The 23756-nt window shown below is 46.2% G+C and overlaps 2 protein-coding genes across 2 annotated transcripts; both read right to left on the bottom strand.

The window, feature by feature from the left end:
* Nucleotides 1-7253: 7253 nt before the first annotated feature.
* Nucleotides 7254-16904, bottom strand: LOC147270230 (uncharacterized). Its single transcript, XM_086205111.1, has 5 exons — nucleotides 16893-16904; nucleotides 16654-16788; nucleotides 16500-16568; nucleotides 16323-16388; nucleotides 7254-16211 (listed from the first exon to the last, which is right to left on the bottom strand). The coding sequence occupies exons 1-5, from the start codon at nucleotides 16902-16904 to the stop codon at nucleotides 8247-8249; spliced, it is 8247 nt and encodes a 2748-aa protein (XP_086061237.1). The 3' UTR covers nucleotides 7254-8246.
* A 579-nt stretch (nucleotides 16905-17483) lies between these two features.
* On the bottom strand, nucleotides 17484-18577 carry LOC147270231 (uncharacterized). Its single transcript, XM_086205117.1, has 4 exons — nucleotides 18173-18577; nucleotides 17961-18064; nucleotides 17596-17882; nucleotides 17484-17490 (listed from the first exon to the last, which is right to left on the bottom strand). The coding sequence occupies exons 1-4, from the start codon at nucleotides 18273-18275 to the stop codon at nucleotides 17484-17486; spliced, it is 501 nt and encodes a 166-aa protein (XP_086061243.1). The 5' UTR covers nucleotides 18276-18577.
* Nucleotides 18578-23756: the final 5179 nt, after the last annotated feature.

Below are 23756 nucleotides of genomic sequence, written 5' to 3' on the forward strand. Positions count from 1 at the left end.
GCTGTGGAATGTATGGTGTAGATGTGAGAAGCATTTGTTTGAGAGTATGTACCCTGAGAGGACACGCTCTCCCCATAGACTTCCATTGTAAGGCGAAAAGTGTCTCCCCCACTTTGACGGCTCATAAAATCCAAACCGAGCGCGTAGTATATTAACCTTGAACAACTTTTAATCAGCACAGTTGGGAGAGTAATGTGTGAAAGTTTGGAAGCCCTGGCATTTACGGTTTAGGAGGAGATAGATTTTGTTCGGGGTGCAAAATTGTCCAAAATTAGACATTCGTGTCCAAATTGTGGACATCCTGTTACAGTTAGGTCAAGGGTGTGAGTGTATGATTTATCCGTCTTGATGAGACGAGTTCAATGGTGTTGGTCCCATGTCTCTAGGACATTCCTACAGTCTGTGGCGTGGTTTTTTGTGTATGTAGGTGGCGCTATTGAGTAGAGCGCCTCTTTTTTTTTTAATTATCTAATTTTTCGCCGCACCCGATGTGCTTACCAAATTTGGTGAGTTTTCAAGCATGTTTAGGGGGTCAAATTAACTTTTGAAGTGGCGAGTGTGACTTCGAAACATAATAGGGTCTTCGCCAGGGACTGGCTCAGGCCCTAATTAAAGCTGCAAGCAGCGTTGTTAGGGCCTGAGCCCCCACGCGGCCTACGGCCGCGTCCTTGACACCGGCCCCAATCCAACGGTGTAATCGGCAAATCCCTAGGCCTTGTAGTTTAGGAGATACGAGCCTCAGTGCGCTGCACAGTGTGAGTGCAGAGCTGAGAGCCGGCCCTTTAAGAGCCCCTCCCTTCTCTGCTCGCTCTCTGCCATCTCTGTCAGAGTGGAGAGCAGAGGAGGATTTGGCAGTTTTACTGACAAACACAGTCATAACTCTGCATATGTTGGTCAAAAGTGTAATGTAAAGACATCAGTTCGTAGAGTTTTTTCTCAGGAATTCAATGGTGTGTTTTCTGAAGGTGTGAGTGTTTTAATTTAGAAGCGACAAGTGTTTGTTTGAGAGTATGTACATGAGGGCAGAGAAGTGCCAATTGTGGTTTCCATGACTACAGTAAACAAATCTCTGCCATCTCTGTCAGAGCTGAGAGCAGAGCTGAGAGCAGAGCTGCCAGCTGGCCCATTAAGAACCCCTCCCCCGCTGCACTTTCTTTGATCTGTGCTAGAGTGGAGAGAGTGGAGGATTAAGAGAAATGTAGTGTGTAAAAGCTGAATAACTCGGCCTACGTTGGTGGAAAGTAACACAAAATACCATATTTTTGTAGGGATTTTTGTCAGGAATACAGTGATATGTTTTTAAAAGCTGTGCGATGTATGGTATAGACGTGAGAAGCATTTGTTCGAGAGTATGTACCATGAGAGGACACGGCCTCCCCATTGACTTCCATTGTAAGCGTGAAACGTGTCTCCCCCACTTTGAGGGCTTATAAAATCCAAACCGAGCGCGTAGTATATTAGCCTTTAAAGATTTTTGAAGAGCACAGTTGGGAGAGTAATGTGTGAAAGTTTGGAAGCCCTGGCATTTACGGTTTAGGAGGAGATAGATTTTGTTCGGGGAGTAAAAAAAGTCCTGATTTTGACAGTTTTGTCCAATTTGTGGACATTCTGTTGGAGATAGGTGAGGGGTCAGAGTGTAAGAATTGTTCGTCTTGATGAGACGAGTCCAACGGTGTTGGTCCCATGTCTGTGGGAGTTTTGTGTGAGGAGTTATAGCGCGCGAAATTAAAAAAAATTATCTTTTTTTTGTGTGGCTCCCTAGGTGGCGCTAGAGACTTTTGTGGCGTTTTTGTTTTTGATTAGTGAATGTTGAGACATACCGAACGATTGTGCCGAAATTCAGCGAATTTCATGCATGTTCAGGGGGTCAAATTAGATTATGCGCGTTATGCGCATTATGCGCATATAGCGCGCACTCATTGAGAGCAAGAACAGTATAATACCAGGTTTTGAATGGGTGTGTATGTGAAAACTGGCTCCGGGCCGTCTGGCCCAGTTGCCTCATGGGTGTTGGGGGGGCCTGGGACACTGTTTAGTGTGGGTTTTTAGTGTTTTTAGTGCTGCTAATGTGTTGCTCTGCCGAGCAAACATAATAGGGTCTTCGCCAGAAGTACCTTCTGGCTCAGGCCCTAATTAAAGCTGCAAGCAGCGTTGTTAGGGCCTGAGCCCCCGCCTAACCGCGGCCGGATCGCCGGCCCCAATCCAACGGTGTAATCGGCAAATCCCTAGGCCTTGTAGTTTAGGAGATACGAGCCTCAGTGCGCTGCACAGCGTGACTGCAGAGCTGAGAGCTGGCCCTTTAAGAGCCCCTCCCTTCTCTGCTCGCTCTCTGCCATCTGTGTCAGAGTGGAGAGCAGAGGAGGATTTGGCAGTTTTACTGTGAAACACAATCATAACTCAGCATATGTGGGTCAAAAGTGGAATGTAAAGACATCAGTGCGTCGAGTTTTTTCTCAGGAATTCAATGGTGTGTTTTCTGAAGGTGTGAGTGTTTTAGTTTAGAAGCTACAAGTGTTTGTTTGAGAGTATGTACATGAGGGCAGAGAAGCTCCAATTGTGGTTTCCATGACTACAGTAAACAAATCTCTGCCATCTGTGCTAGAGTGGAGAGCAGCTGAAAAATCAACATTTTCAGTGTGTGAAAGTCAAATAACTCTGCATATGTTGCTTGGAAGTGGAATATAATTCCACAATTTTGTAGAGATTTTTCTGAGGAATCCAGTAGTGTGTTTTGTGAAGCTGTGAGAGTTTCAGTGTAGACGTGAGAAGCATTTGTTTGAGAGTATGTACCATGAGAGGACACGGCCACCCCATTGACTTCCATTGTAACGTAAAACGTGTCTCCCCGACTTTGAGGGCTTATAAAATGGGAACCGAGCGCGTAGTATATTAGCCTTTAAAGATTTTTGAAGAGCAGTGTTGGGAGAGTAATGTGTGAAAGTCTGGAAGCGATGCCATTTACGGTTTAGGAGGAGATAGATTTTGTTCGGGGAGGAGCAAAAGTCTTCATTTTGACAGTTTTGTCCAATTTGTGGACATTGTGTTGTAGATAGGTCAGAGGTCAGAGCGTATGAAATTTTCGTCTTGATGAGACGAGTGCAACGGTGTTGGTCCCGTGTTTGTCGGACCTTCGTACAAGAAGTTATAGCGCTCCAAATTTTTTGCGAGTTTTTTGCCTCCCTAGGTGGCGCTATTGAGTTTTTGCAAAATTTTTTTTTTAAATATAAAATTTTTCGCCGGACCGGACGTGTGTGCAAAAATTCAGCGAATTTCATGCATGTTCAGGGGGTCAAATTAAGCGTCAAAGTGGCGGGAGAAGAAAGAAAGAATAATACCCCAAAAAACGCAGCAATTTCAGATATAATTTTTGCCACCATAGGTTTCAATGGGAGACCTCACCCCCCTCTCCCCCCCCGGACCCCCCTGTGATGTTTTTAGAGGCCTGTGATCCTCCTAAGTGTGTGTTTTTACTGCTTTTAGCGCTGACTTCGTGTCTCTCTGACTTCGAAACATAATAGGGTCTTCGCCCAGAAGTACCTTCTGGCTCAGGCCCTAATAATATTAAAACGTTACAATTTCAGATAAAATTTTTGCCACCATTGGTTTCAATGGGGGACCTCACCCCCCTGTCCCCCCCCGGACCCCCCTGTGATGTTTTTAGAGGCCTGTGATGCTCCTAAGTGTGTTTTTTTACTGCTTTTAGCGCTGACTTCGTGTCTCTCTGACTTCGAAACATAATAGGGTCTTCGCCCAGAAGTACCTTCTGGCTCAGGCCCTAATAATAAAACGGAGCAATTTCAGATATAATTTTGCCACCATTGTTTTCAATGGGAGACCTCACCCCCCGTCCCCCCCCGGACCCCCCTGTGATGTTTTTAGAGGCCTGTGATGTTCCTAAGTGTGTGTTTTTACTGCTTTTAGCGCTGACTTCGTGTCTCTCTGACTTCGAAACATAATAGGGTCTTCGCCCAGAAGTACCTTCTGGCTCAGGCCCTAATTAAAGCTGCAAGCAGCGTTGTTAGGGCCTGAGCCCCCGCCTAACCGCGGCCGGATCGCTGGCCCGAATCCAACGGTGTAATCGGCAAATCCCTAGGCCTTGTAGTTTAGGAGATACGAGCCTCAGTGCGCTGCACAGTGTGAGTGCAGAGCTGAGAGCCGGCCCTTTAAGAGCCCCTCCCTTCTCTGCTCGCTCTCTGCCATCTGTGTCAGAGTGGAGAGCAGAGGAGGATTTGACAGTTTAACTGACAAACACAGTCATAACTCTGCATATGTTGGTCAAAAGTGTAATGTAAAGACATCAGTTCGTAGAGTTTTTTGTCAGGAATTCAATGGTGTGTTTTCTGAAGGTGTGAGTGTTTTAGTTTAGAAGCTACAAGTGTTTGTTTGAGAGTATGTACATGAGGGCAGAGACCCTCCAATTGTGGTTTCCATGACTACAGTAAACAAATCTCTGCCATCTGTGCCTGAGTGGAGAGCAGCCGAAAAGTGTACATTTTTAGTGTGTGAAAAGCAAATAACTCCGCATATGTTGCTTGAAAGTGGGATATAATACCATATTTTTGTAGAGATTTTTCTGAGGAATCGACTGGTATGTTTTGTGAAGCTGTGAGAGTTTTAGTTTAGACGTGAGAAGCATTTGTTTGAGAGTATGTACCATGAGAGGACACGGCCTCCCCATTGACTTCCATTGTAAGCGTGAAACGTGTCTCCCCGACTTTGACGGCTTATAAAATCCAAACCGAACGCGTAGTATATTAGCCTTTAAAGATTTTTGAAGAGCAGTGTTGGGAGAGTAATGTGTGAAAGTTTGGAAGCGATGCCATTTACGGTTTAGGAGGAGATAGATTTTGTTCGGGGAGTAAAAAATTCCTTTTTTTGACAGTTTTGTCCAATTTGTGGACATTGTGTTGTAGATAGGTGAGAGGTCAGAGTGTATGAATTTTTCGTCTTAATGAGACGATTCCAACGGTGTTGGTCCCATGTCTGTGGGACATTCGTGCAAGCAGTTATAGCGCTCCCAATTTTTTTTTTAGTTTTTTGGCTCCCTAGGTGGCGCTATTGAGTTTTGGTGAAATATTTTTTTAAAATATAAAATTTTTTGCCAGACCGGACGTGCGTGCCAAAATTCAGCGAATTTCATGCATGTTCAGGGGGTGTAATTAAGGGGTTTTTTGGCGGCGGAACCGGAAAGAATAAGAAGAAGAAGATTAAAGCTGCAAGCAGCGTTGTTAGGGCCTGAGCCCCCGCGCGGCCTACGGCCGCGTCCTTGACACCGGCCCGAATCCAACGGTGTAATCGGCAAATCCCTAGGCCTTGTAGTTTAGGAGATACGAGCCTCAGTGCGCTGCACAGTGTGACTGCAGAGCTGAGAGCCGGCCCTTTAAGAGCCCCTCCCTTCTCTGCTCGCTCTCTGCCATCTCTGTCAGAGCTGAGAGCAGAGCTGCCAGCTGGCCCTTTAAGAACCCCTCCCCCGCTGCACTGTCTTTGATCTGTGCTGGAGTGGAGAGAGTGGAGGATTCAGAGAAATGTAGTGTGTAAAAGGTGAATAAGTCGGCATACGTTGGTCAAAAGTCACACAAAATACCATATTTTTGTAGGGATTTTTGTCAGGAATACAGTGGTGTGTTTTTAAAAGCTGTGGAATGTATGGTGTAGATGTGAGAAGCATTTGTTTGAGAGTATGTACCCTGAGAGGACACGCTCTCCCCATAGACTTCCATTGTAAGGCGAAAAGTGTCTCCCCCACTTTGACGGCTCATAAAATCCAAACCGAGCGCGTAGTATATTAACCTTGAACAACTTTTAATCAGCACAGTTGGGAGAGTAATGTGTGAAAGTTTGGAAGCCCTGGCATTTACGGTTTAGGAGGAGATAGATTTTGTTCGGGGTGCAAAATTGTCCAAAATTAGACATTTGTGTCCAAATTGTGGACATCCTGTTACAGTTAGGTCAGGGGTGTGAGTGCATGATTTATCCGTCTTGATGAGACGAGTTCAATGGTGTTTGTCCCATGTCTGTAGGACATTCCTACAGTCTGTGGCGTGGTTTTTTGTGTATGTAGGTGGCGCTATTAAGTAGAGCGCCTCTTTTTTTTTTAATTATCGAATTTTTCGCCGCACCCGATGTGCTTACCAAATTTGGTGAGTTTTCATGCATGTTTAGGGGGTCAAATTAACTTTTGAAGTGGCGAGTGTGACTTCGAAACATAATAGGGTCTTCGCCAGGGACTGGCTCAGGCCCTAATTAAAGCTGCAAGCAGCGTTGTTAGGGCCTGAGCCCCCGCCTAACTGCGGCCGGATTGCCGGCCCGAATCCAACGGTATAATCGGCAAATCCCTAGGCCTTGTAGTTTAGGAGATACGAGCCTCAGTTCGCTGCACAGCATGACTGCAGAGCTGAGAGCCGGCCCTTTAAGAGCCCCTCCCTTCTCTGCTCGCTCTCTGCCATCTCGGTCAGAGTGGAGAGCAGAGGAGGATTTGGCAGTTTTACTGTGAAACACAGTCATAACTCAGCATATGTTGGTCAAAAGTTGAAAGTAAAGACATCAGTGCGTAGAGTTTTTTCTCAGGAATTCAATGGTGTGTTTTTTGAAGGTGTGTGTGTTTTAGTCTAGAAGCTACAAGTGTTTGTTTGAGAGTATGTACATGAGGGCAGAGAAGCTCCAATTGTGGTTTCCATGACTGCAGTAAACAAATCTCAGCCATCTGTATTAGACTGAAGGGCAGAGGAGGACTTTGCCAGTTTTACTGTTAAAAACAGTCATTAACTCTCCATATGTTGGCCAATAGTAATATTTTAGACCATCTTTTTCAGTTGTGACTCCAAGTGCTGAGCTGACAGCATTGATCCGTCTGCCTGTCATCTTCTGTCCTACCTTTGTCTAAGTTTGATGTGCTTCTCCTAGTGAAGGTGTTGAATGACATCATCAATCCCAGGGTGATGGAGAAGTGCTCCTCCATCCATGTTGGTATCAAAGTGGTGAGAGTTGAAGTTGAGGAGGTAGAAGCTCCAGTTGGACCCAAAGTGTGACTGCAGATGTGACAGCTTCATATTGACCCTTGTGTTCATCATTGTCTGTGCTACCTGTTGGCTGTCACTTTACTGTGGTTCTTCCAGTTAAGTTGCTGAATATCATCAAGCATGAATGTGGCAAAATACAGCATTGAAAACAGGACATTTGACTGTGGATTAGAAAGTTCAACATTCATTGTCCATGTACACTGTTATTGTGACAATAAAAGACAGACATCAGCTGTGGTGAACATGGGAATTTATTAACTGATTAATTTGAACAAAAGGTCAATTAGAGACAGTCACTGCATGTGTAACAAAATGGAAATTATAAATCTGAAGTCAAATAAAAATGCATTTAGAACATACAGTGAACATAATTAATCAAAGTAATTTAGACCTTAAATGAAATTTCTCCCCGTTGGGGTTCAATGAACAAACTATTTACAAGTTTAGTGAAAGAAACCCAACATTCCCACATGAGCAAGCACTTGGCGACGGTGGTGAGGAAAAACTCCCTTTTACAGGAAGAAACCTCAGGCAGAACCAGGCTCAAAGTGGGCGGCCACCTGCCTGGACCGGTTGGGGTTGAGAGGGAGAGGGAGAGAGATGGGGCTGGGGTGGAGAGGGGAGATAGACTTGGGGGTGAGGGGCGGGGGCAGTGGGAGTAGAGGAGAGATACAGAGAGAGAGAGAGACAAAGAGGGAGGGGGCTGAGAGGAGAGACAACAGGCAAAAATATACATGCATGATACATTTATAAGAGACCAACAGCAATAATGTGACAGACAGTGACTCACAACAACTATAAATAACCAACAACAACTATAAATATCAACTACAACAACGTGCTGTGACCCATGATTGTCACGCAGCACCAGTGGAACCATGATTCGTGGAGCTAAACTACCAACTCATAGTCACTACAAAACTGCAGTAAGTGCAGTGCGTGACAGTGGAATAAGTTAATAAATACATGAATAAATACCTTAAAAACCGTGCATGTCAAGACATGCACAGAATAAATAGCCAAAGTTAAAAAGGTTTAAAAAGTTAAAAGATTAAAAAGGGCACAGAGAGGTGGAGTGGGACTTTCTATACTAACAAATGCCAACAGTCATGCCAGGCTTCCTATCAACAACAGGTCCGAGTCAACTTGTCCTACCAGCACACACAGAGCCAACTGAGCTGACATGAGGCTAGTATTTGACCTGGGACAGCCATGTAGCTTTGACACTCAGTCATCCTGGTGGTCAGAATCGCCCTGGAAATCCTCAAAGTCATCCAAGCTAAACAAACTGGCGAGGTCATCTAACTCCCCCTGATCATCTGAAACAGAAAACCTACACAGGATCCCTTCGTGATCGCTGAAGTAGGCTGGCCAGACTGCACATTCCACGTCGTACTGTGACGTTTTAACGTAAACGTGGTCAATTAGCGTCCCCTTTTCTGTGGTCTCTTGTGTCACGTGTTGGGTGAACCCTTTTTCTTCCATAAATTTACAAATTGATGACCCTTTCAAAATGTTCTCATTAAAGTCTCCCATGACTACAACAGTGTTACTTGTCGGAGTTAACCAGTCAAGCAACCTCCCCACATTGCCTTTGAACAGCAAATTTGGATACGCTGGTGGACGGTAAATGACGGCCAGGGAAATGCTCAATTTTTTGTGCAGGCACACCAAGCACTCCAGATTGAAATCGGGTACCTGCAGAATGTCGACGTCCGAATGGGCTAAACTATACAGGCCGACGCCACCGCGTTCTAACTGCTGGAATTTGGAGAATGTGGGGTCAGCGGCGCTGTAACACAGAGACCGAGGACGACTGTGGAAATCGTAGCCAGAAATTTGCACACAGTCCAATGAGGACTGTGCAGTGAGCCATGTTTCTGTGACAGCAATGCAGTTAAGCTGCAAATGCTGCGTGCAGGACACCAAGTCTAGCAGGTGGCGACTTAAACTTTGTACGTTCATCAAATACACCGCGAACTGTGTATTTGATGAAGGCTGCTCAATCAAAAATGGAGGCATGCTAGCTATTGCCTCCTTAATGGTGTCCTTGCAGTAAATGGCTTTCTCTTCAAAGTCCTTGATGATCAGTCCCGACAAGGCCCTAACACGACTGAGAGCTACATACGCCTGCCCAGGTGCAAATACCTTCTTTAAAGACACAACAGCCTGGTCTACAGTCAACCCCTGTACTTTGTGGACTGTACAAGCCCACGCTAGCCTGAGGGGAAACTGCACCCGCACACAACCGCGCTTCCTGGTCTTCTCCCTGTCTGGTTCAATAGCAGTAGAATGCCTGTATTCTACTGCTGCGTGTGGACGCTCTGTCCTCCTCTGTCTGCCAATGTTGTCGTCATCGAACTTGACGTAAATTCTCAGAGGAAATGTGGGGTCGGGGCCAAATTCAATGTAGCTGACAGTGCCACACGCGCCATTGACCAGACCGTCCTGGACGTCGACGTTACGACAGAGCATGACTCTGGCGTTTTTGGCCAAACACAATTTAGATTCCAAACACGTGCCCTGCCCCTTGCTAATGATTCCAGGTTCCAATTTGCCGGTTTTGCGGTTCGGCGTAAAATCTTTAGCGTCAATTTCAACATAATCTGGGCACGTGCGGAACAACTGGTTCAAATTGAAGTCTTCCACTTGCACATTTGTGGTGAAAATATGCAAGGCCGAGCTATCTTCCCCTGTCTCTCGCGATTTCAAAATTTGGACGTCGCCGTCTAACATGGGGGTTTTCTTGGAACGCACCCGAAGCCTGTTCAACATCTCAGCAAAGGAGCTGTCCTTCTGTCTGACGACAGTAGTCAGCTCCACCACGCTAAAGTGGCACCACAGGTCCACACCAACCTGACCAGCGTACAGCGGCTTCCCTTTAACGGGAGGCAACTGGTAGAAGTCACCGACGGCTATGACGCTAACATTACCAAATGGGGAAAAGTCACCGGTCTGTTTTAGCTGCCTCAACCTGCCGTGAACGTATGCCAACAGATTGTGATCAACCATGCTAATCTCATCAATGATGACAATTTGGAGGTCTCTAAATGTGGCCCTTAGAGAGTTCAGTTTGTCTTCTCCCAAGGGTGTGTAGGGCAAGCTGGAGTGTGTGCCAATACTCAGCGAGTGATGAATTGTTGCTGCATTTAAAGTGTATGCAGCTATGCCCGTGGAGGCCATTAACAGAACCGAAATGCTATCTGGTTGATGACAAAGTGTTGCCAGCAGTCTCCCGGCCTCGTACTGAATGGCCCTAATTAAGTGACTTTTCCCCGTCCCTGCACCGCCTGTCAAAAACACATGCAGAGGCTCTGGGTTCTTACCCATGGCCTTCTGCAGACACCACTGTCTAACTTTGTTGAAGACAGCCATTTGCGTCTCGTTCAGAGACCTAACTAAGGCCAAGCCGTCACTTCTGGGCAAAATGCTCCTGTTCCTCTCCAAAAACACATCTGTTTTTGGTTTGGCAGCCGCCAAATCGGGAACATTTTGTAAGGCGTCGGCCAAATGCTCATCAGCATTTTCGCCTTGCCGTTGCTCTTTCATCTCCTCTAAACACTCGAGGCGTTCCGCTTCCAGCTCAGGACAGAGCTCCCCCCAAACATCCTCATCCACCTGACCTTGCTGAGCAATCTCCTCAGCGTGATCCAACTCAGGACAATCGACCTCAAACCTGGCCCTGTTCTCATCGACGACGCTTTGCACCGACTTCATCGAACCGTCCCTGAACCTAACCTCTCCATCCTTATAGAACTGACTGAACAGATGAAACCCCTCAGGTTTCAGATCTGCGTCAATTCTGTAATGGAGATACATCTGAAGCAGACTCTGATAGTGTGCTTCCTCCTGTTTTTCTAAATCAAACCGCATGTAGCGCACAACAGCGAACTGAGACCGCGTTCTCCTCGAGATGAAGCCAAGTCCATTCTTCAGTTGAATCATGTTCTTGGACTTTTCATTCTTGCTGAGAAGACGATACTCAGACGCAAACGTAGCCATACACATGTCCTCGAACACCTGGTCATCTGGCCTGCTCCTATATCTATCCACTATATTTGGCATCCACATATCCTCTGACCTCATGTCACCACAAGCGGCTTTCTGCCTCAACACACTGAGGGGTAAACTCATCCTAACTACATTTGCCCCCGTCGGCACAAAAACGACCTTCCTGGAACACTCCCTCAGATGCATGTTCGTTAGCCTGTACACCGACTCCTGGGCACAAACGTCCCTATTGTGCAAATACACACTTCCTAATTTTTTCAAAGCCTCTCTAGCAGAGAGATTTGATTGTTTGGATGCTTCTTTTTGTGCGTTGGCCAATAAAAGCCCAATTTCTCTCTCGGCTTTGGTTATATACGAAATGATGTAAATGATTACTGCATAGGCATCGGTGACAAAGCTAATGTCCATGTTAGCATTCCAGCACTTCAACAATTTCTTATTGTACTGGTTCACCCAGACATCCTTTACCCCTCTTTTATAGACTACCCTAGTCTTTGTGTGCAGGCGCTTATAAGCCAGCTCAAAAATGTCCTGATTAATGCCCAGAGTCTGGAACAAGTGTTCTACGCTAGCGTAGGCCACTTCTCCTGCGTCCGCTTTTTTAACAGCCTTCTTCACGGCTTTCAAAATGGCGTGTGCCGTCTCCTTATTAATGGGATTCGTGTCTTGAAAACAATTACAGACCGGCACGCTTGTTGACTGAGGATTCTCTCTGGCCTTCGGATCACAGGTACAGGTTTTAATTTCCGTTTTACAAACAAAAGTCCGGGCCGAAACAACTTTTGGGAAATGGAAGCGACACGTTCCGTGTTTCAAGCAGGATTTGGTGTGTCGCCTGGAGTGGGCTTGAACCGATGCCACGATAGCCGATAACGTGTCATCGTCAGGGTTTAAGTCGCAGGTGACATATTGGTCAATAAATGCCACCACCTCCTCATCTGTGTTCTTATCAATTTGGGGAGCCCCCTCAATCCAAAACAGACAGTGGACATGAGGGGAGCCGCGCTGCTGAAATTCTACCCTATAAAAGTAATCTGTGATTTTGCCAATCGGTTGTGAAGGAGACTTGAGAACCTCATTCAAGAAGCAATGCCACCTGTAGTCAAACATCCTCGCGGCTGTCACGGGGTTCCTCCGCAACAGCTCGCACCTGTCTGCCCACTCCAAATCCTCTACCGTCTGCGTTCTGCCCTCCTGCTTCAGGATACTGGTCAGGAGATTCTGCCAGCGCAGATCAGCAGACGAAAACGAACAGAACCACGTCGGAATCCCCAACTGACGGACGCATGCTAACAGGTCCTTTTGAACCGACTGCCAAAAGGCAGGCGTTCCTCGAATGGGCTTCAGAAATCTGAAGCCCTCGTCGACCTGCAACATCTGCTTCAAAGTGTCCTCGTTCATCAGCATCGCTGCGCTAACCTTCTGGGACTTGTGACCTGCCCTACCCTTACGCCCTGCCACGGAAACTTTAGAGGACACTTGCTCAGTCTCAGACATGTACTGACTGAAAAAAATGTACTCAACGTTGCCGGAATAGCGGCCATCCGCATGCATAATCCGGTTGTTGAAGTACCGCGTCAAAGTCAACGCTTGCGAGCGCCCGTCGTGAAATGTTTTCCTACCCAGAGGAAACAAGACGGGGAAACACTTGGCCTCGTTCGTGTGGTCAGAAAGCAGCCTAACTGGACTATTCCCTTCCGCAGGCGCCACGTTGATGATGTCCTCGAAATACTGGTCTAATGCTTCCTGACCAATATCAACAGGCATAAGGCAAGTGTCCTGAAACATGCAGTGCTGCTGTCTGTCATGCAACAGTTCATCTTGTATTATTTCTGTTGAATCATCTATCACGTCGTCTTGACCACCTGACGGAGCTGTCACCGCACCCTCTGAAACGACCTGCTTCTGCTCACAAGACTCTGCCCCATCTACGACAGCTCCGTCCTCACCGTCAGACTGAACCTCCTCAGTCTCGCCATCGTCCTGGCGACAAAAGTCATTGACCCAATCCTCATTGAAGTCAATGTCCTTGTAGAAAGGATTATTCCTTTTTAAAAAGTGCAGCGCCTGTCTTACTCGTGTACTATCGACAAACTGATATCGATAATGGCCCTTGTAGGTCAACTTGCGTTTAAGTTTGACCTGCATCATGGACCCTTCCACGCTAGTCCTAGGCAACACATTGGTTGTCTGCACGACATTAGCCGGAACGCATGTTACCGGCCCATGTACTCCGTTCTGCCCCCCTTTAGGCAATGCCAACAATTTCATGAACGGAATATGCAGCGCAATCAAGTGTTGCTCCAAGCTATTCAAGCATCCCAGTTCCGGCGGAATGGGATCAGGTGTCAGGTTGTTGACCCAACACTCAGCTGGAATCTGCCCTTTGGAAATTTTACTGTGACACGTATGGCAGATCCAAAGTTCCCCTCTACAAGCTGCCAACCCACAAGGCACAACACAATCACTACCACACCTATGCAAATACGTGTCACTAATGCATCGGTTTGCAACAGCAACTCTGGCAGAATTTCCAGCATACATTTCATAGCTACAACCCAGCACCTGAGTTCTGAACAACAACCGATGACAGACACAACAAATGAACTCAGGGCCGTCTCTAACCTTCTCCAAGAATCGTTCCATGACAAAGGTGAAATCTTGACACCTTACAGCTGTGGTCTTGCTACGTAATTTAACGTTAGCAATAACTGTCTGTTTAAATTTGGAGCTTTCATGATATTTCCTTTTGAAAACTTCCTTCTTTTTGGCTCTGACTTTCATTCTATGTTTGATATCTGTTTGATATGTAATGACTTGTGTGTGCTTAAGTTTTTGTCTAAACAGAATATTGTGCCTATACTTGTCAATACTCCTGGCTCTAACTTGCTGTCTATGCTGAATATTATCTTTATATTTTGCCACACTTTGGGATTTAAGATGTTGTCTGTACTGTAGGTTTTGTCTATATTTCAGCATGCTTTTAGCTTTACTCATTTCTTTAGCTTTTTGTCTATGTTGGGGGTTTTGCTGGTATTGTGTTAAACTCCTTGCTTTACTCTTTGCCTTTACGTTTTGCCTATGTTCCAATTGTGTGTGATATTTAATGTGACTAAATAATTTTTTCCTTTCCCTACAGGTAACATTTTGAGCATATGTTTGTCTGTGTTTCAAGGTATTTTGCTTCCTGATCAACATATTAAATTTGTCATGTGTACTTTTCTTTTGCGTCAAATATTTAGATCTACGAGCGGTAATGTTAACTTTTACCTGACTATCATTTTGCACAACCTTATCAGTGTCAAGACGTTTGTCAGAAACCACAAATGGAAAGTTATATTCTACAGATTCTATGTCAACATCCTGCACTGTAGTCCTCAAGGTGTAAGTTGGCACATCCACAAGTTTACAAAAACCATAACACGTCTGTTGTCCAGGCTTAGACACACAGACCACATTCTCAAAATGCCTGTCCAGGATGTTCTCCACATAAATGCATTGTGGAGAGAAAAGGTCACCAGCACTACTATACTTAATCCAACGACTATTCAAAAACGTACACACAGTAACTCCTAAGCAATCTGCCATGACTTGTATTTCCACCTCTGTGGCCCAAGTATTAACATATTTCATCCTGGACTGCTGGAGGTACTGTGACACAGACGAATACTGTCTTCTCAGAAGAGAGACATATTTCTGAGCATTTCTCTCCAGCTCTTTACAAACAGCAGATCTAATCTTGCGATGGTGCTTCTGTGAGCCGCTCACTGCCTGAGAGATGGCCCTGAAGAAGCAGTTCCCATCAGCAACGATCCTCTCATTCTTACATGGAGGACCGATCAATCCAACTTCTGTTGAGAGTGGAGGATTGAACTTGTCAAACTCAATGTTTAACTTTTGACACAAAACCTTACAGGAATCTACACCAAGAGGACAAAACATTAGCGTGTTAGTTGTAACAGCGCTAATAAATTCTACATCTGTGTCTATGTCTGTACTGAGTGTATTCTCATCAAGCAACTTTAATTTCTTTGACACATGGGTGTCAGGAGAAATGTTGCGCTTTATGCCATGGCTACAGTGTGGTTCTTCCTGTACCGCAGTGCCACCATCATGGGAGAAAGTCTGGTCAGCAATGTTACACATTGCCAGATTTCCAGCTACAGTTCGAACATCGTCAGATATGTGCACAGAGCCATCATGTACCATTTTTTCAGTTAAAGTAGGCCGTGTTTTAGTTGTGGATGCAATCCTACAACTGTCTGCAGACACACCAGACGGAACTGGATTTACACTCGGAATCACAAGAACACCACAGAGTTCAAAAAGTTTCTGGTTTGAACTGAGACTCTCAGCCAAACAGCAGATGTAGTGGTGCAGGTCATCAATACAAGCAAAATGCAGAACCACACTCGTACCACGGCAATGTGACAAGCCACTATAATTACGGGAGTGACTGTCAACCACAGCAAACTGTCCATCCTGATGGATGATGGAAGTGGTGTTGCCACACAGTGTCATGAGACATGTGCTGTACTGACTGAAGATCCTGGCCAGTCCATCACGCAGACTGATAAAGACACCAAAGTCAACCAGCTCCCCTTCAGTCACACCAACTTCACCCAACAGTACATCCCCAAAATGGAAACTGCACATCTGTCCATCAACTTCCAAGTGCTGTGGCAGATCAGGAACAGATAGCAGATTTGTGGGATGTGTAAAAGAGCCACTGTCACGCAAGAAGGTGTATAACTGATCTCCTTTAATTAAGACCTGATCCAGCTCACACCTTTTCCAGGAGAACACACTGCTGAAAGTGTGTTTGGCTATGCTGACCAAAGCAATAGCCATACACTGCAGTCCTCCATACTTAAACTGCTCATGTCCCTGGTGAAATGAGCCCTTCACAATCTTGCCTATCTTAATGCCTCTGCTATTAGGAGCCACCATTGTCACATCATTGCCATTGGAATCTGCATTAGCCGCTTTCACATCATGCACAGAGAAGACAGAGAAGTCTGACTTAGCTTTGCCGGGCGTGTGCGTTGACTCCTGGACAGGCGACTCCGTCAGCAAGGCCGGGCAAGCTGCGGCAACCTCCCTCCTCCGACCCTCTGGCACCACGGCAGCAGTCAGTGGCACCGCAGACTCCTCCTCGCACGCCTTGGCTGCCGCCTCCACCTGATAGAAGATGAAAAGACAATGTTAAATGTGAACGAAGTAGAAGAGGAAATGTTGGCAATTTGAATGAGCCACAAGAAGTAAAGTGTATGTAATTAAAGCAAGGCGAACCTGCTGCGCTGCTGGACGGGGCTTGGAGGCGGACACGGTCAGATGGGCAGGTGGTGTTGCCAGCACCTAAAGAAAGAAAAGGAGTGTAAGTACAAAATAAGTGGATTTACATGTATAAGTCAAAATGCAGGTGTAAGTTTTATTGCAGTTATTGGAGGAAAAGATCCAAATACCAACCTGTCGCTTTCCTCCTTTGCGCTTTGAGGCAACACGTTGGCGCTGGCGCTTCCCGTGCCCAGGGGAAGGCTGAAGGAAGGAGAGAATTTTTGTTTACAAAATCTGATATGACTGTAGGCTTGAAAGAAGTACATGTAATGAGTGGTATAGTTACCTGGCCAGCTGGTGGAGCAGCAGTGCAGCCAGAGCCAGAAGAAGGTGAAACCTTCTCCATGGCAACCAGCATGTCACTGCTGAACCACACCGGGTTGGACGGGATGGGAGACTGTCGGGCCGGAGGTGTACCAGTCTTTCAAACAGAAAGCAAAGAGGGGAAGGAGGATATATATTAGATGTTGATCATGAGAAAAAGAGTTCAGAAGAGTGCATGAGGATAACGTAGTAGTGAAATACATTACCGCGCATGCCCGTCCAACGACGGTCCACTCCCGGGGGTCACGACGACGAGGCACAGGGATGTGTCCCGTCACGATCACCCTGGGAGACACCCTGACACGTGGCGATGTGCGGGGTGACACGGTGGGCTGTGGTGGAGGGGGGGCGAGCTGACGGACCGCGGCGTTCCACAGCAGGTCCACCACAACCGGCATGCCATCGGAGTCGCTGAGATGCACCTGAAAGACAGGAAAACAAAGCAGACTTTAATGACGTTGGGTCACGTGGCATGGGAAGAGGGAAGGTAAAGCGTGCCACATATCTAAACGACAAAATAATGCTGTACTTACACCGTCGTGGCACCACAGCTCCAACCGATGGACTGGGAGGTGCTCCGCCATAGACACGTATGGGATACCTGAGAGATGTGGAAAGCAGAAATATCTATCGTAATGGTGTACTGTACATTTAATAGAAGTATGCAATTGATTGGACAAGGAGATGTGTGAAAATTTAACATACCCATGCGCGCTGTGACACGGCGGTATTCCTGACGCAGCAGGTCCTGCAAGGCCGGATCGATGGTTAAGCGTGGAGGGAAATCCATCACTAACACCTTGAAGGGCGAAATGAAACAAATGTTAAGTGTGAATGTAAATAATGACATAAGTAACAAGTGTGACTGTGCAAGAGGGAATACATAATAGTAACAGTATATGACAAGGAGAAGCTCACCGTCGGCCAGAGGCTGCTGACTGTGGTCAGGAGAGCACGGAAGTCCAACGCCGCCTCACCAACAGTCCTGCTGGCTGTGAGGTTGTTGCTCGGGGCACCCACACACACCAAGTCCGGGGTCCAGGGGAGGGCGGCATGCATGACCTCGGTCCTGAGGTCAGAGGCGGCTCCACCTGGAACAGACAAGAAGCCGAAAGAGAGAGAACCCTGCGGCATACTTACGAACCCGTCGACGATGGCGCGCAGGTGGGAGTCTCCGAGGACGAACACCATCTGTCACATAAGCACATGTTTAGAACAGACAGCAAGCATGACATGCATGCAATGATGTAGAATGAGAAAGATCGGTACCTTCTGGCCGGGGATCTGTGCAGGAGTGACCAACTTCACGGAGTGGTTGGTGTAGAGTGAAGTAGGCCATCTCCGCACGCGATGGCGGTGTCCGGTACCGCGCCCTGTTAGGATGGAGATAATGTTAGAATGTGAGGCAATGGCAGACATGGTTTTTGTAGCACATGTTAGAGTAGCAGGAGTTTGGTATTTAAAAAAGTGTTGATACATACGAGCAACAAACTCGGGGACAGGTGGCCCAGGGGTCCAAGGCTCCCGCTGCGCCATCCTCCGCTTGGCCGCCTGGGCAAGCCGGTGGGACTTGGAACGGGGCATCTACAAATGACAAATTTTGAAACTAAGTGTTCTCAGACAAAGGGTAGTAGTATAGAATGGTAGTTGTACTCACAAACTGGAGGGCCGTGATCATCAGAAGTGGGTGAATTAAAGAAGTGCAACTTACCTTGGTTGTGGGAGATGAGCAATCAGTAAATGTAGAGTGAGTGTGTGTGAGTTTGTGAGTGTGTGAACTAATGCAAAAGTGTTGAATTAGACAAAAGATATGTGTAAAAGTAAATTAAGTAACTAGGTGTACGTGTATATTTTTCAAAGTAGAGCTTTCCTGAAGAAGAGTTGTAGATATAGTAGCACAAAGCAGCAGAGCAGTAAGAGACAAGTCAAGATCTGGAAAGAAAACATGAGGGTGTTTTTACAATATAATAGCACCAATGCAATGAATAATATTGTGACATATAGTATTAGGTATTAAAAGTAGAAATAAGATGTAATAAAGATGTGCAAAACAAACATGTATGCACACATACATGTAGGCACATACATGCAATCATACAAATATATATTTACACAGATAAAAACACAGAAAACCATACAGATGTAGATAGTTTATCTAAAATGGCCGACTACAAGGTAGCGGCCCAGTCTCGGTGATGCGAAATGGCCGACGACGAGCTAGCGGCCCAGTCGCGGTGGTGCGAAATGGCCGACGACGAGCTAGCGGCCCAGTCGCGGTGGTGCGAAATGGCCGACAACGAGCTAGCGGCTCAGTCACGGTGTTGCGAAATGGCCGACGACGCTAGCGGCTCAGTCACGGTGTTGCGAAATGGCCGACAACGAGCTAGCGGCCCAGTCGCGGTGGTGCGAAATGGCCGACGACGAGCTAGCGGCCCAGTTGCGGTGATGCGAAATGGCCGACGACGAGCTAGCGGCCCAGTCGCGGTGGTGCGAAATGGCCGACCACGAGCTAGCGGCCCAGTTGCGGTGTTGCGAAATGGCCGACGACGAGCTAGTGGCCGAGTCGCGGTGATGCTAAATGGCCGGCAACGAGCTAGCGGCTTTGTCGCATCAAGCGGGCGGAGTGCGGAGTTTAGGGTTGTAAGTGCACAATAACATTACTGCATACACGGAGCACATGTAAGTAGGGGAAATACATATCGATGAACCAAATGAAAAGACTGAATTAATGGTAGCTTGGCTGAAGCTAATAATAAGTCATGCAATAGAGAAGAAAGCACTTACCTCCAGTCGCGAGAGCAAGAGGAAATGGCGACCGTAGCCGTCAGGTTATATCAGCTCCTATGAGGAGACGTCACGGAGTGCATTGAAGCACAGCAACTGATTGGCAGAGAGGTGGCATGATGACACGTCATGAAGTGCATTGCAGCACAGCAACTGATTGGCAGAGAGCTGTCAGATCTGACCATTGAGGAGAGAGCTGAGACTTCACAGAGCCTTGTTGCTAGGGTTTAAGAGCCCCTCCCTTCTCTGCTCTCTCTCTGCCGTCTGTGTCAGAGTGGAGAGCAGAGGAGGATTTGGCAGTTTAACTGTGAAACACAGTCATAACTCAGCATATGTTGGTCAAAAGTGGAATGTAAAGACATCAGTGCGTAGAGTTTTTTCTCTGGAATTCAATGGTGTGCTTTATGAAGGTGTGAGTGTTGTATTTTATTTCGATGTAATCGTTTTTTTGAGAGTATGTACCGTGAGGGAAGATATGCTCCGCTTTCGGTTTCCATGACAACTGACGCCAAATGTCTACTGTGTGTTAGTGTGGATAGCAGAGTAGGATTTGGAAGTTTTTAGTGTGAGAAAAGCAACGAACTCTGCACGTTTCTTAAAAGTGCAATGTAATACCATACTTAGATGGATATTTTTCTGAAGAAGCGTGAGGTCTGTTTGTGAGTTGTGATGTCTGTGTTTGAGAGCATGTAGTTTATGAATACTTAGCCTCTCCCTATCCTATCACAGCTGACAGCTGTCGCTGTAGCTTCACCTCCCCCACTGCTCTCTGTTACCTGTGTGAGAGTGGAGAGGTGCAGAGTGGAGGTTTGCATGACCACAGTAAACAAATCTGTGTGATGTGTACCAGAGTGGAGAGCAGAGGAGGAATTTGCCTGTTAGGATTTGGCAGTTTAACTGTGAAACACAGTCATAACTCAGCATATGTTGGTCAAAAGTGCAATGTAAGACCATATTTAGGTAAAGTTATTTGTCAGAAATTCAATGGTGTGCTTTATGAAGGTGTGGGGGTTGTATTGTAGATGTTGTAAGCGTATTTGTGAGAGTATGTACCATGAGGGAAGATATGCTCCCCCCTTTCCATGACAACTGACAACTAATGTCTGCCATGTGTTTGAGTGTAGAGAGTAGAGCAGAAGTGTGAAAATGTTAGTATGTAGAAGGAAATAACTCTCCATATGTTGCTTAAATGTGCAATAAAATAACATACTTAGATGGATGTGACGAAGCAGTGTGATGTGTATTTGTGAGTTATGAACTTTGTGTTTGAGAGCATGGAGTTTATGAAGAGGTAACTTCTCCGTATAGAGATACGTGACAGTACAGGTACAGTACATGTACATGTACAGGTGACAGCTGTCACTGTAGCTGCACCTCCCCCACTGCTCTCTGCCATCTGTGTCAGAGTGGAGAGCAGAGGAGGATTTTGCCAGTTTAACTGACAAACACAGTCATAACTCAGCGTATGTTGGTCAAAAGTGTAATGTAAAGACATCAGTGCGTAGAGTTTTTTCTCAGGAATTCAATGGTGTGTTTTCTGAAGGTGTGAGTGTTTTAGTTTAGAAGCTACAAGTGTTTGTTTCAGAGTATGTACATGAGGGCAGAGACCCTCCAATTGTGGTTTCCATGACTACAGTAAACAAATCTCTGCCATCTGTGCCTGAGTGGAGAGCAGCTTAAAAGTGTACATTTTTAGTGTGTGAAAGTCAAATAAGTCTGCATATGTTGCTTCAAAGTGCAATATAATACCATATTTTTGTCGAGATTTTTCTGAGGAATCCAGTGGTGTGTTTTGTGAAGCTGTGAGAGTTTTAGCTTAGACGTGAGAAGCATTTGTTTGAGAGTATGTACCATGAGAGGACACGGCCTCCCCATTGACTTCCATTGTAAGCGTGAAACGTGTCTCCCCGACTTTGACGGCTTATAAAATCCAAACCGAGCGCGTAGTATATTAGCCTTTAAAGATTTTTGAAGAGCAGTGTTGGGAGAGTAATGTGTGAAAGTCTGGAAGCGGTGCCATTTACGGTTTAGGAGGAGATAGATTTTGTTCGGGGAGGAGCAAAAGTCCTCATTTTGACAGTTTTGTCCAATTTGTGGACATTGTGTTGTAGATAGGTGAGAGGTCAGAGCGTATGAAATTTTTGTCTTGATGAGACGAGTGCAACGGTGTTGGTCCCGTGTCTGTGGGACATTCGTACAAGCAGTTATAGCGCTCCAAATTTTTTGCGAGTTTTTTGGCTCCCTAGGTGGCGCTATTGAGTTTTTGCGAAATTTTTTTTTTAAATATAAAATTTTTCGCCAGACCGGACGTGTGTGCAAAATTTCAGCGAATTTCATGCATGTTCAGGGGGTCAAATTAAGCCTCAAAGTGGCGGGAGAAGAAAGAAACAATAATAAGTCAAGAAATTTTACAATTTCAGATAAAATTTTTGCCACCATAGGTTTCAATGGGGGACCTCACCCCCCGGTCCCCCCCCGGACCCTCCTGTGATGTTTTTAGAGGCCTGTGATCCTCCTAAGTGTGTGTTTTTACTGCTTTTAGCGCTGACTTCGTGTCTCTCTGACTTCGAAACATAATAGGGTCTTCGCCCAGAAGTACCTTCTGGCTCAGGCCCTAAAAAAAACGCAGCAATTTCAGATATAATTTTGCCACCATTGGTTTCAATGGGGGACCTCACCCCCTGTCCCCCCCCGGACCCCCCTGTGATGTTTTTAGAGGCCTGTGATCCTCCTAAGTGTGTGTTTTTACTGCTTTTAGCGCTGACTTCGTGTCTCTCTGACTTCGAAACATAATAGGGTCTTCGCCCAGAAGTACCTTCTGGCTCAGGCCCTAATAATAAAACGGAGCAATTTCAGATATAATTTTGCCACCATTGGTTTCAATGGGAGACCTCACCCCCCTGTCCCCCCCCGGACCCTCCTGTGATGTTTTTAGAGGCCTGTGATGTTCCTAAGTGTGTGTTTTTACTGCTTTTAGCGCTGACTTCGTGTCTCTCTGACTTCGAAACATAATAGGGTCTTCGCCCAGAAGTACCTTCTGGCTCAGGCCCTAATAAAACGGAGCAATTTCAGATAAAATTTTTGCCACCATTGGTTTCAATGGGGGACCTCACCCCCCGTCCCCCCCCCGGACCCCCCTGTGATGTTTTTAGAGGCCTGTGATGCTCCTAAGTGTGTGTTTTTACTGCTTTTAGCGCTGACTTCGTGTCTCTCTGACTTCGAAACATAATAGGGTCTTCGCCCAGAAGTACCTTCTGGCTCAGGCCCTAATTAAAGCTGCAAGCAGCGTTGTTAGGGCCTGAGCCCCCGCCTAACCGCGGCCGGATCGCCGGCCCGAATCCAACGGTGTCATCGGCAAATCCCTAGGCCTTGTAGTTTAGGAGATACGAGCCTCAGTGCGCTGCACAGTGTGAGTGCAGAGCTGAGAGCCGGCCCTTTAAGAGCCCCTCCCTTCTCTGCTCGCTCTCTGCCATCTGTGTCAGAGCTGAGAGCAGAGGAGGATTTGGCAGTTTAACTGTGAAACACAGTCATAACTCAGCATATGTGGGTCAAAAGTTGAAAGTAAAGACATCAGTGCGTAGAGTTTTTTGTCAGGAATTCAATGGTGTGTTTTCTGAAGGTGTGAGTGTTTTAGTTTAGAAGCTACAAGTGTTTGTTTGAGAGTATGTACATGAGGGCAGAGAAGCTGCCTTTTGGTTTCCATGACAACAGATAACAAATCTCTACCATCTTTTTTAGACTGAAGGGCAGAGGAGGATTCTGCCAGTTTTACTGTTAAAAACAGTCATTAACTCTCCATATGTTGGCCAATAGTAATATTTTAGACCATCTTTTTCAGTTGTGACTCCAAGTGCTGAGCTGACAGCATTGATCCGTCTGCCTGTCATCTTCTGTCCTACCTTTGTCTAAGTTTGATGTGCTTCTCCTAGTGAAGGTGTTGAATGACATCATCAATCCCAGGGTGATGGAGAAGTGCTCCTCCATCCATGTTGGTATCAAAGTGGTGAGAGTTGAAGTTGAGGAGGTAGAAGCTCCAGTTGGACCCAAAGTGTGACTGCAGATGTGACAGCTTCATATTGACCCTTGTGTTCATCATTGTCTGTGCTACCTGTTGGCTGTCACTTTACTGTGGTTCTTCCAGTTAAGTTGCTGAATATCATCAAGCATGAATGTGGCAAAATACAGCATTGAAAACAGGACATTTGACTGGATTAGAAAGTTCAACATTCATTGTCCATGTACAGTTATTGTGACAATAAAAGACAGACATCAGCTGTGGTG

This window comes from Aulostomus chinensis, chromosome 1 (assembly GCF_037954235.1).
Source record: "Aulostomus chinensis isolate RoL2024-O1b breed Wild chromosome 1, RoL_Achi_v1.0, whole genome shotgun sequence".
Classification (NCBI taxonomy): Eukaryota; Metazoa; Chordata; class Actinopteri; order Syngnathiformes; family Aulostomidae; genus Aulostomus; species Aulostomus chinensis.

Excerpts from the sequence above, each read along its gene's own strand:
- LOC147270231 (XM_086205117.1), bottom strand. The coding sequence starts at position 18,275 with ATGCCCCGTTCCAAGTCCCACCGGCTTGCCCAGGCGGCCAAGCGGAGG. Across the intron at positions 18,065-18,172 it reads TGTCCCCGAGTTTGTTGCTC|GGCGCGGTACCGGACACCGC; the intron begins GTATGTATCAAC and ends CCATCCTAACAG. Across the intron at positions 17,883-17,960 it reads CACAGATCCCCGGCCAGAAG|ATGGTGTTCGTCCTCGGAGA; the intron begins GTACCGATCTTT and ends CTTATGTGACAG.
- LOC147270230 (XM_086205111.1), bottom strand. Across the intron at positions 16,569-16,653 it reads CTGCTCCACCAGCTGGCCAG|CCTTCCCCTGGGCACGGGAA; the intron begins GTAACTATACCA and ends TCCTTCCTTCAG. Across the intron at positions 16,212-16,322 it reads CCCGTCCAGCAGCGCAGCAG|GTGGAGGCGGCAGCCAAGGC; the intron begins GTTCGCCTTGCT and ends ATCTTCTATCAG.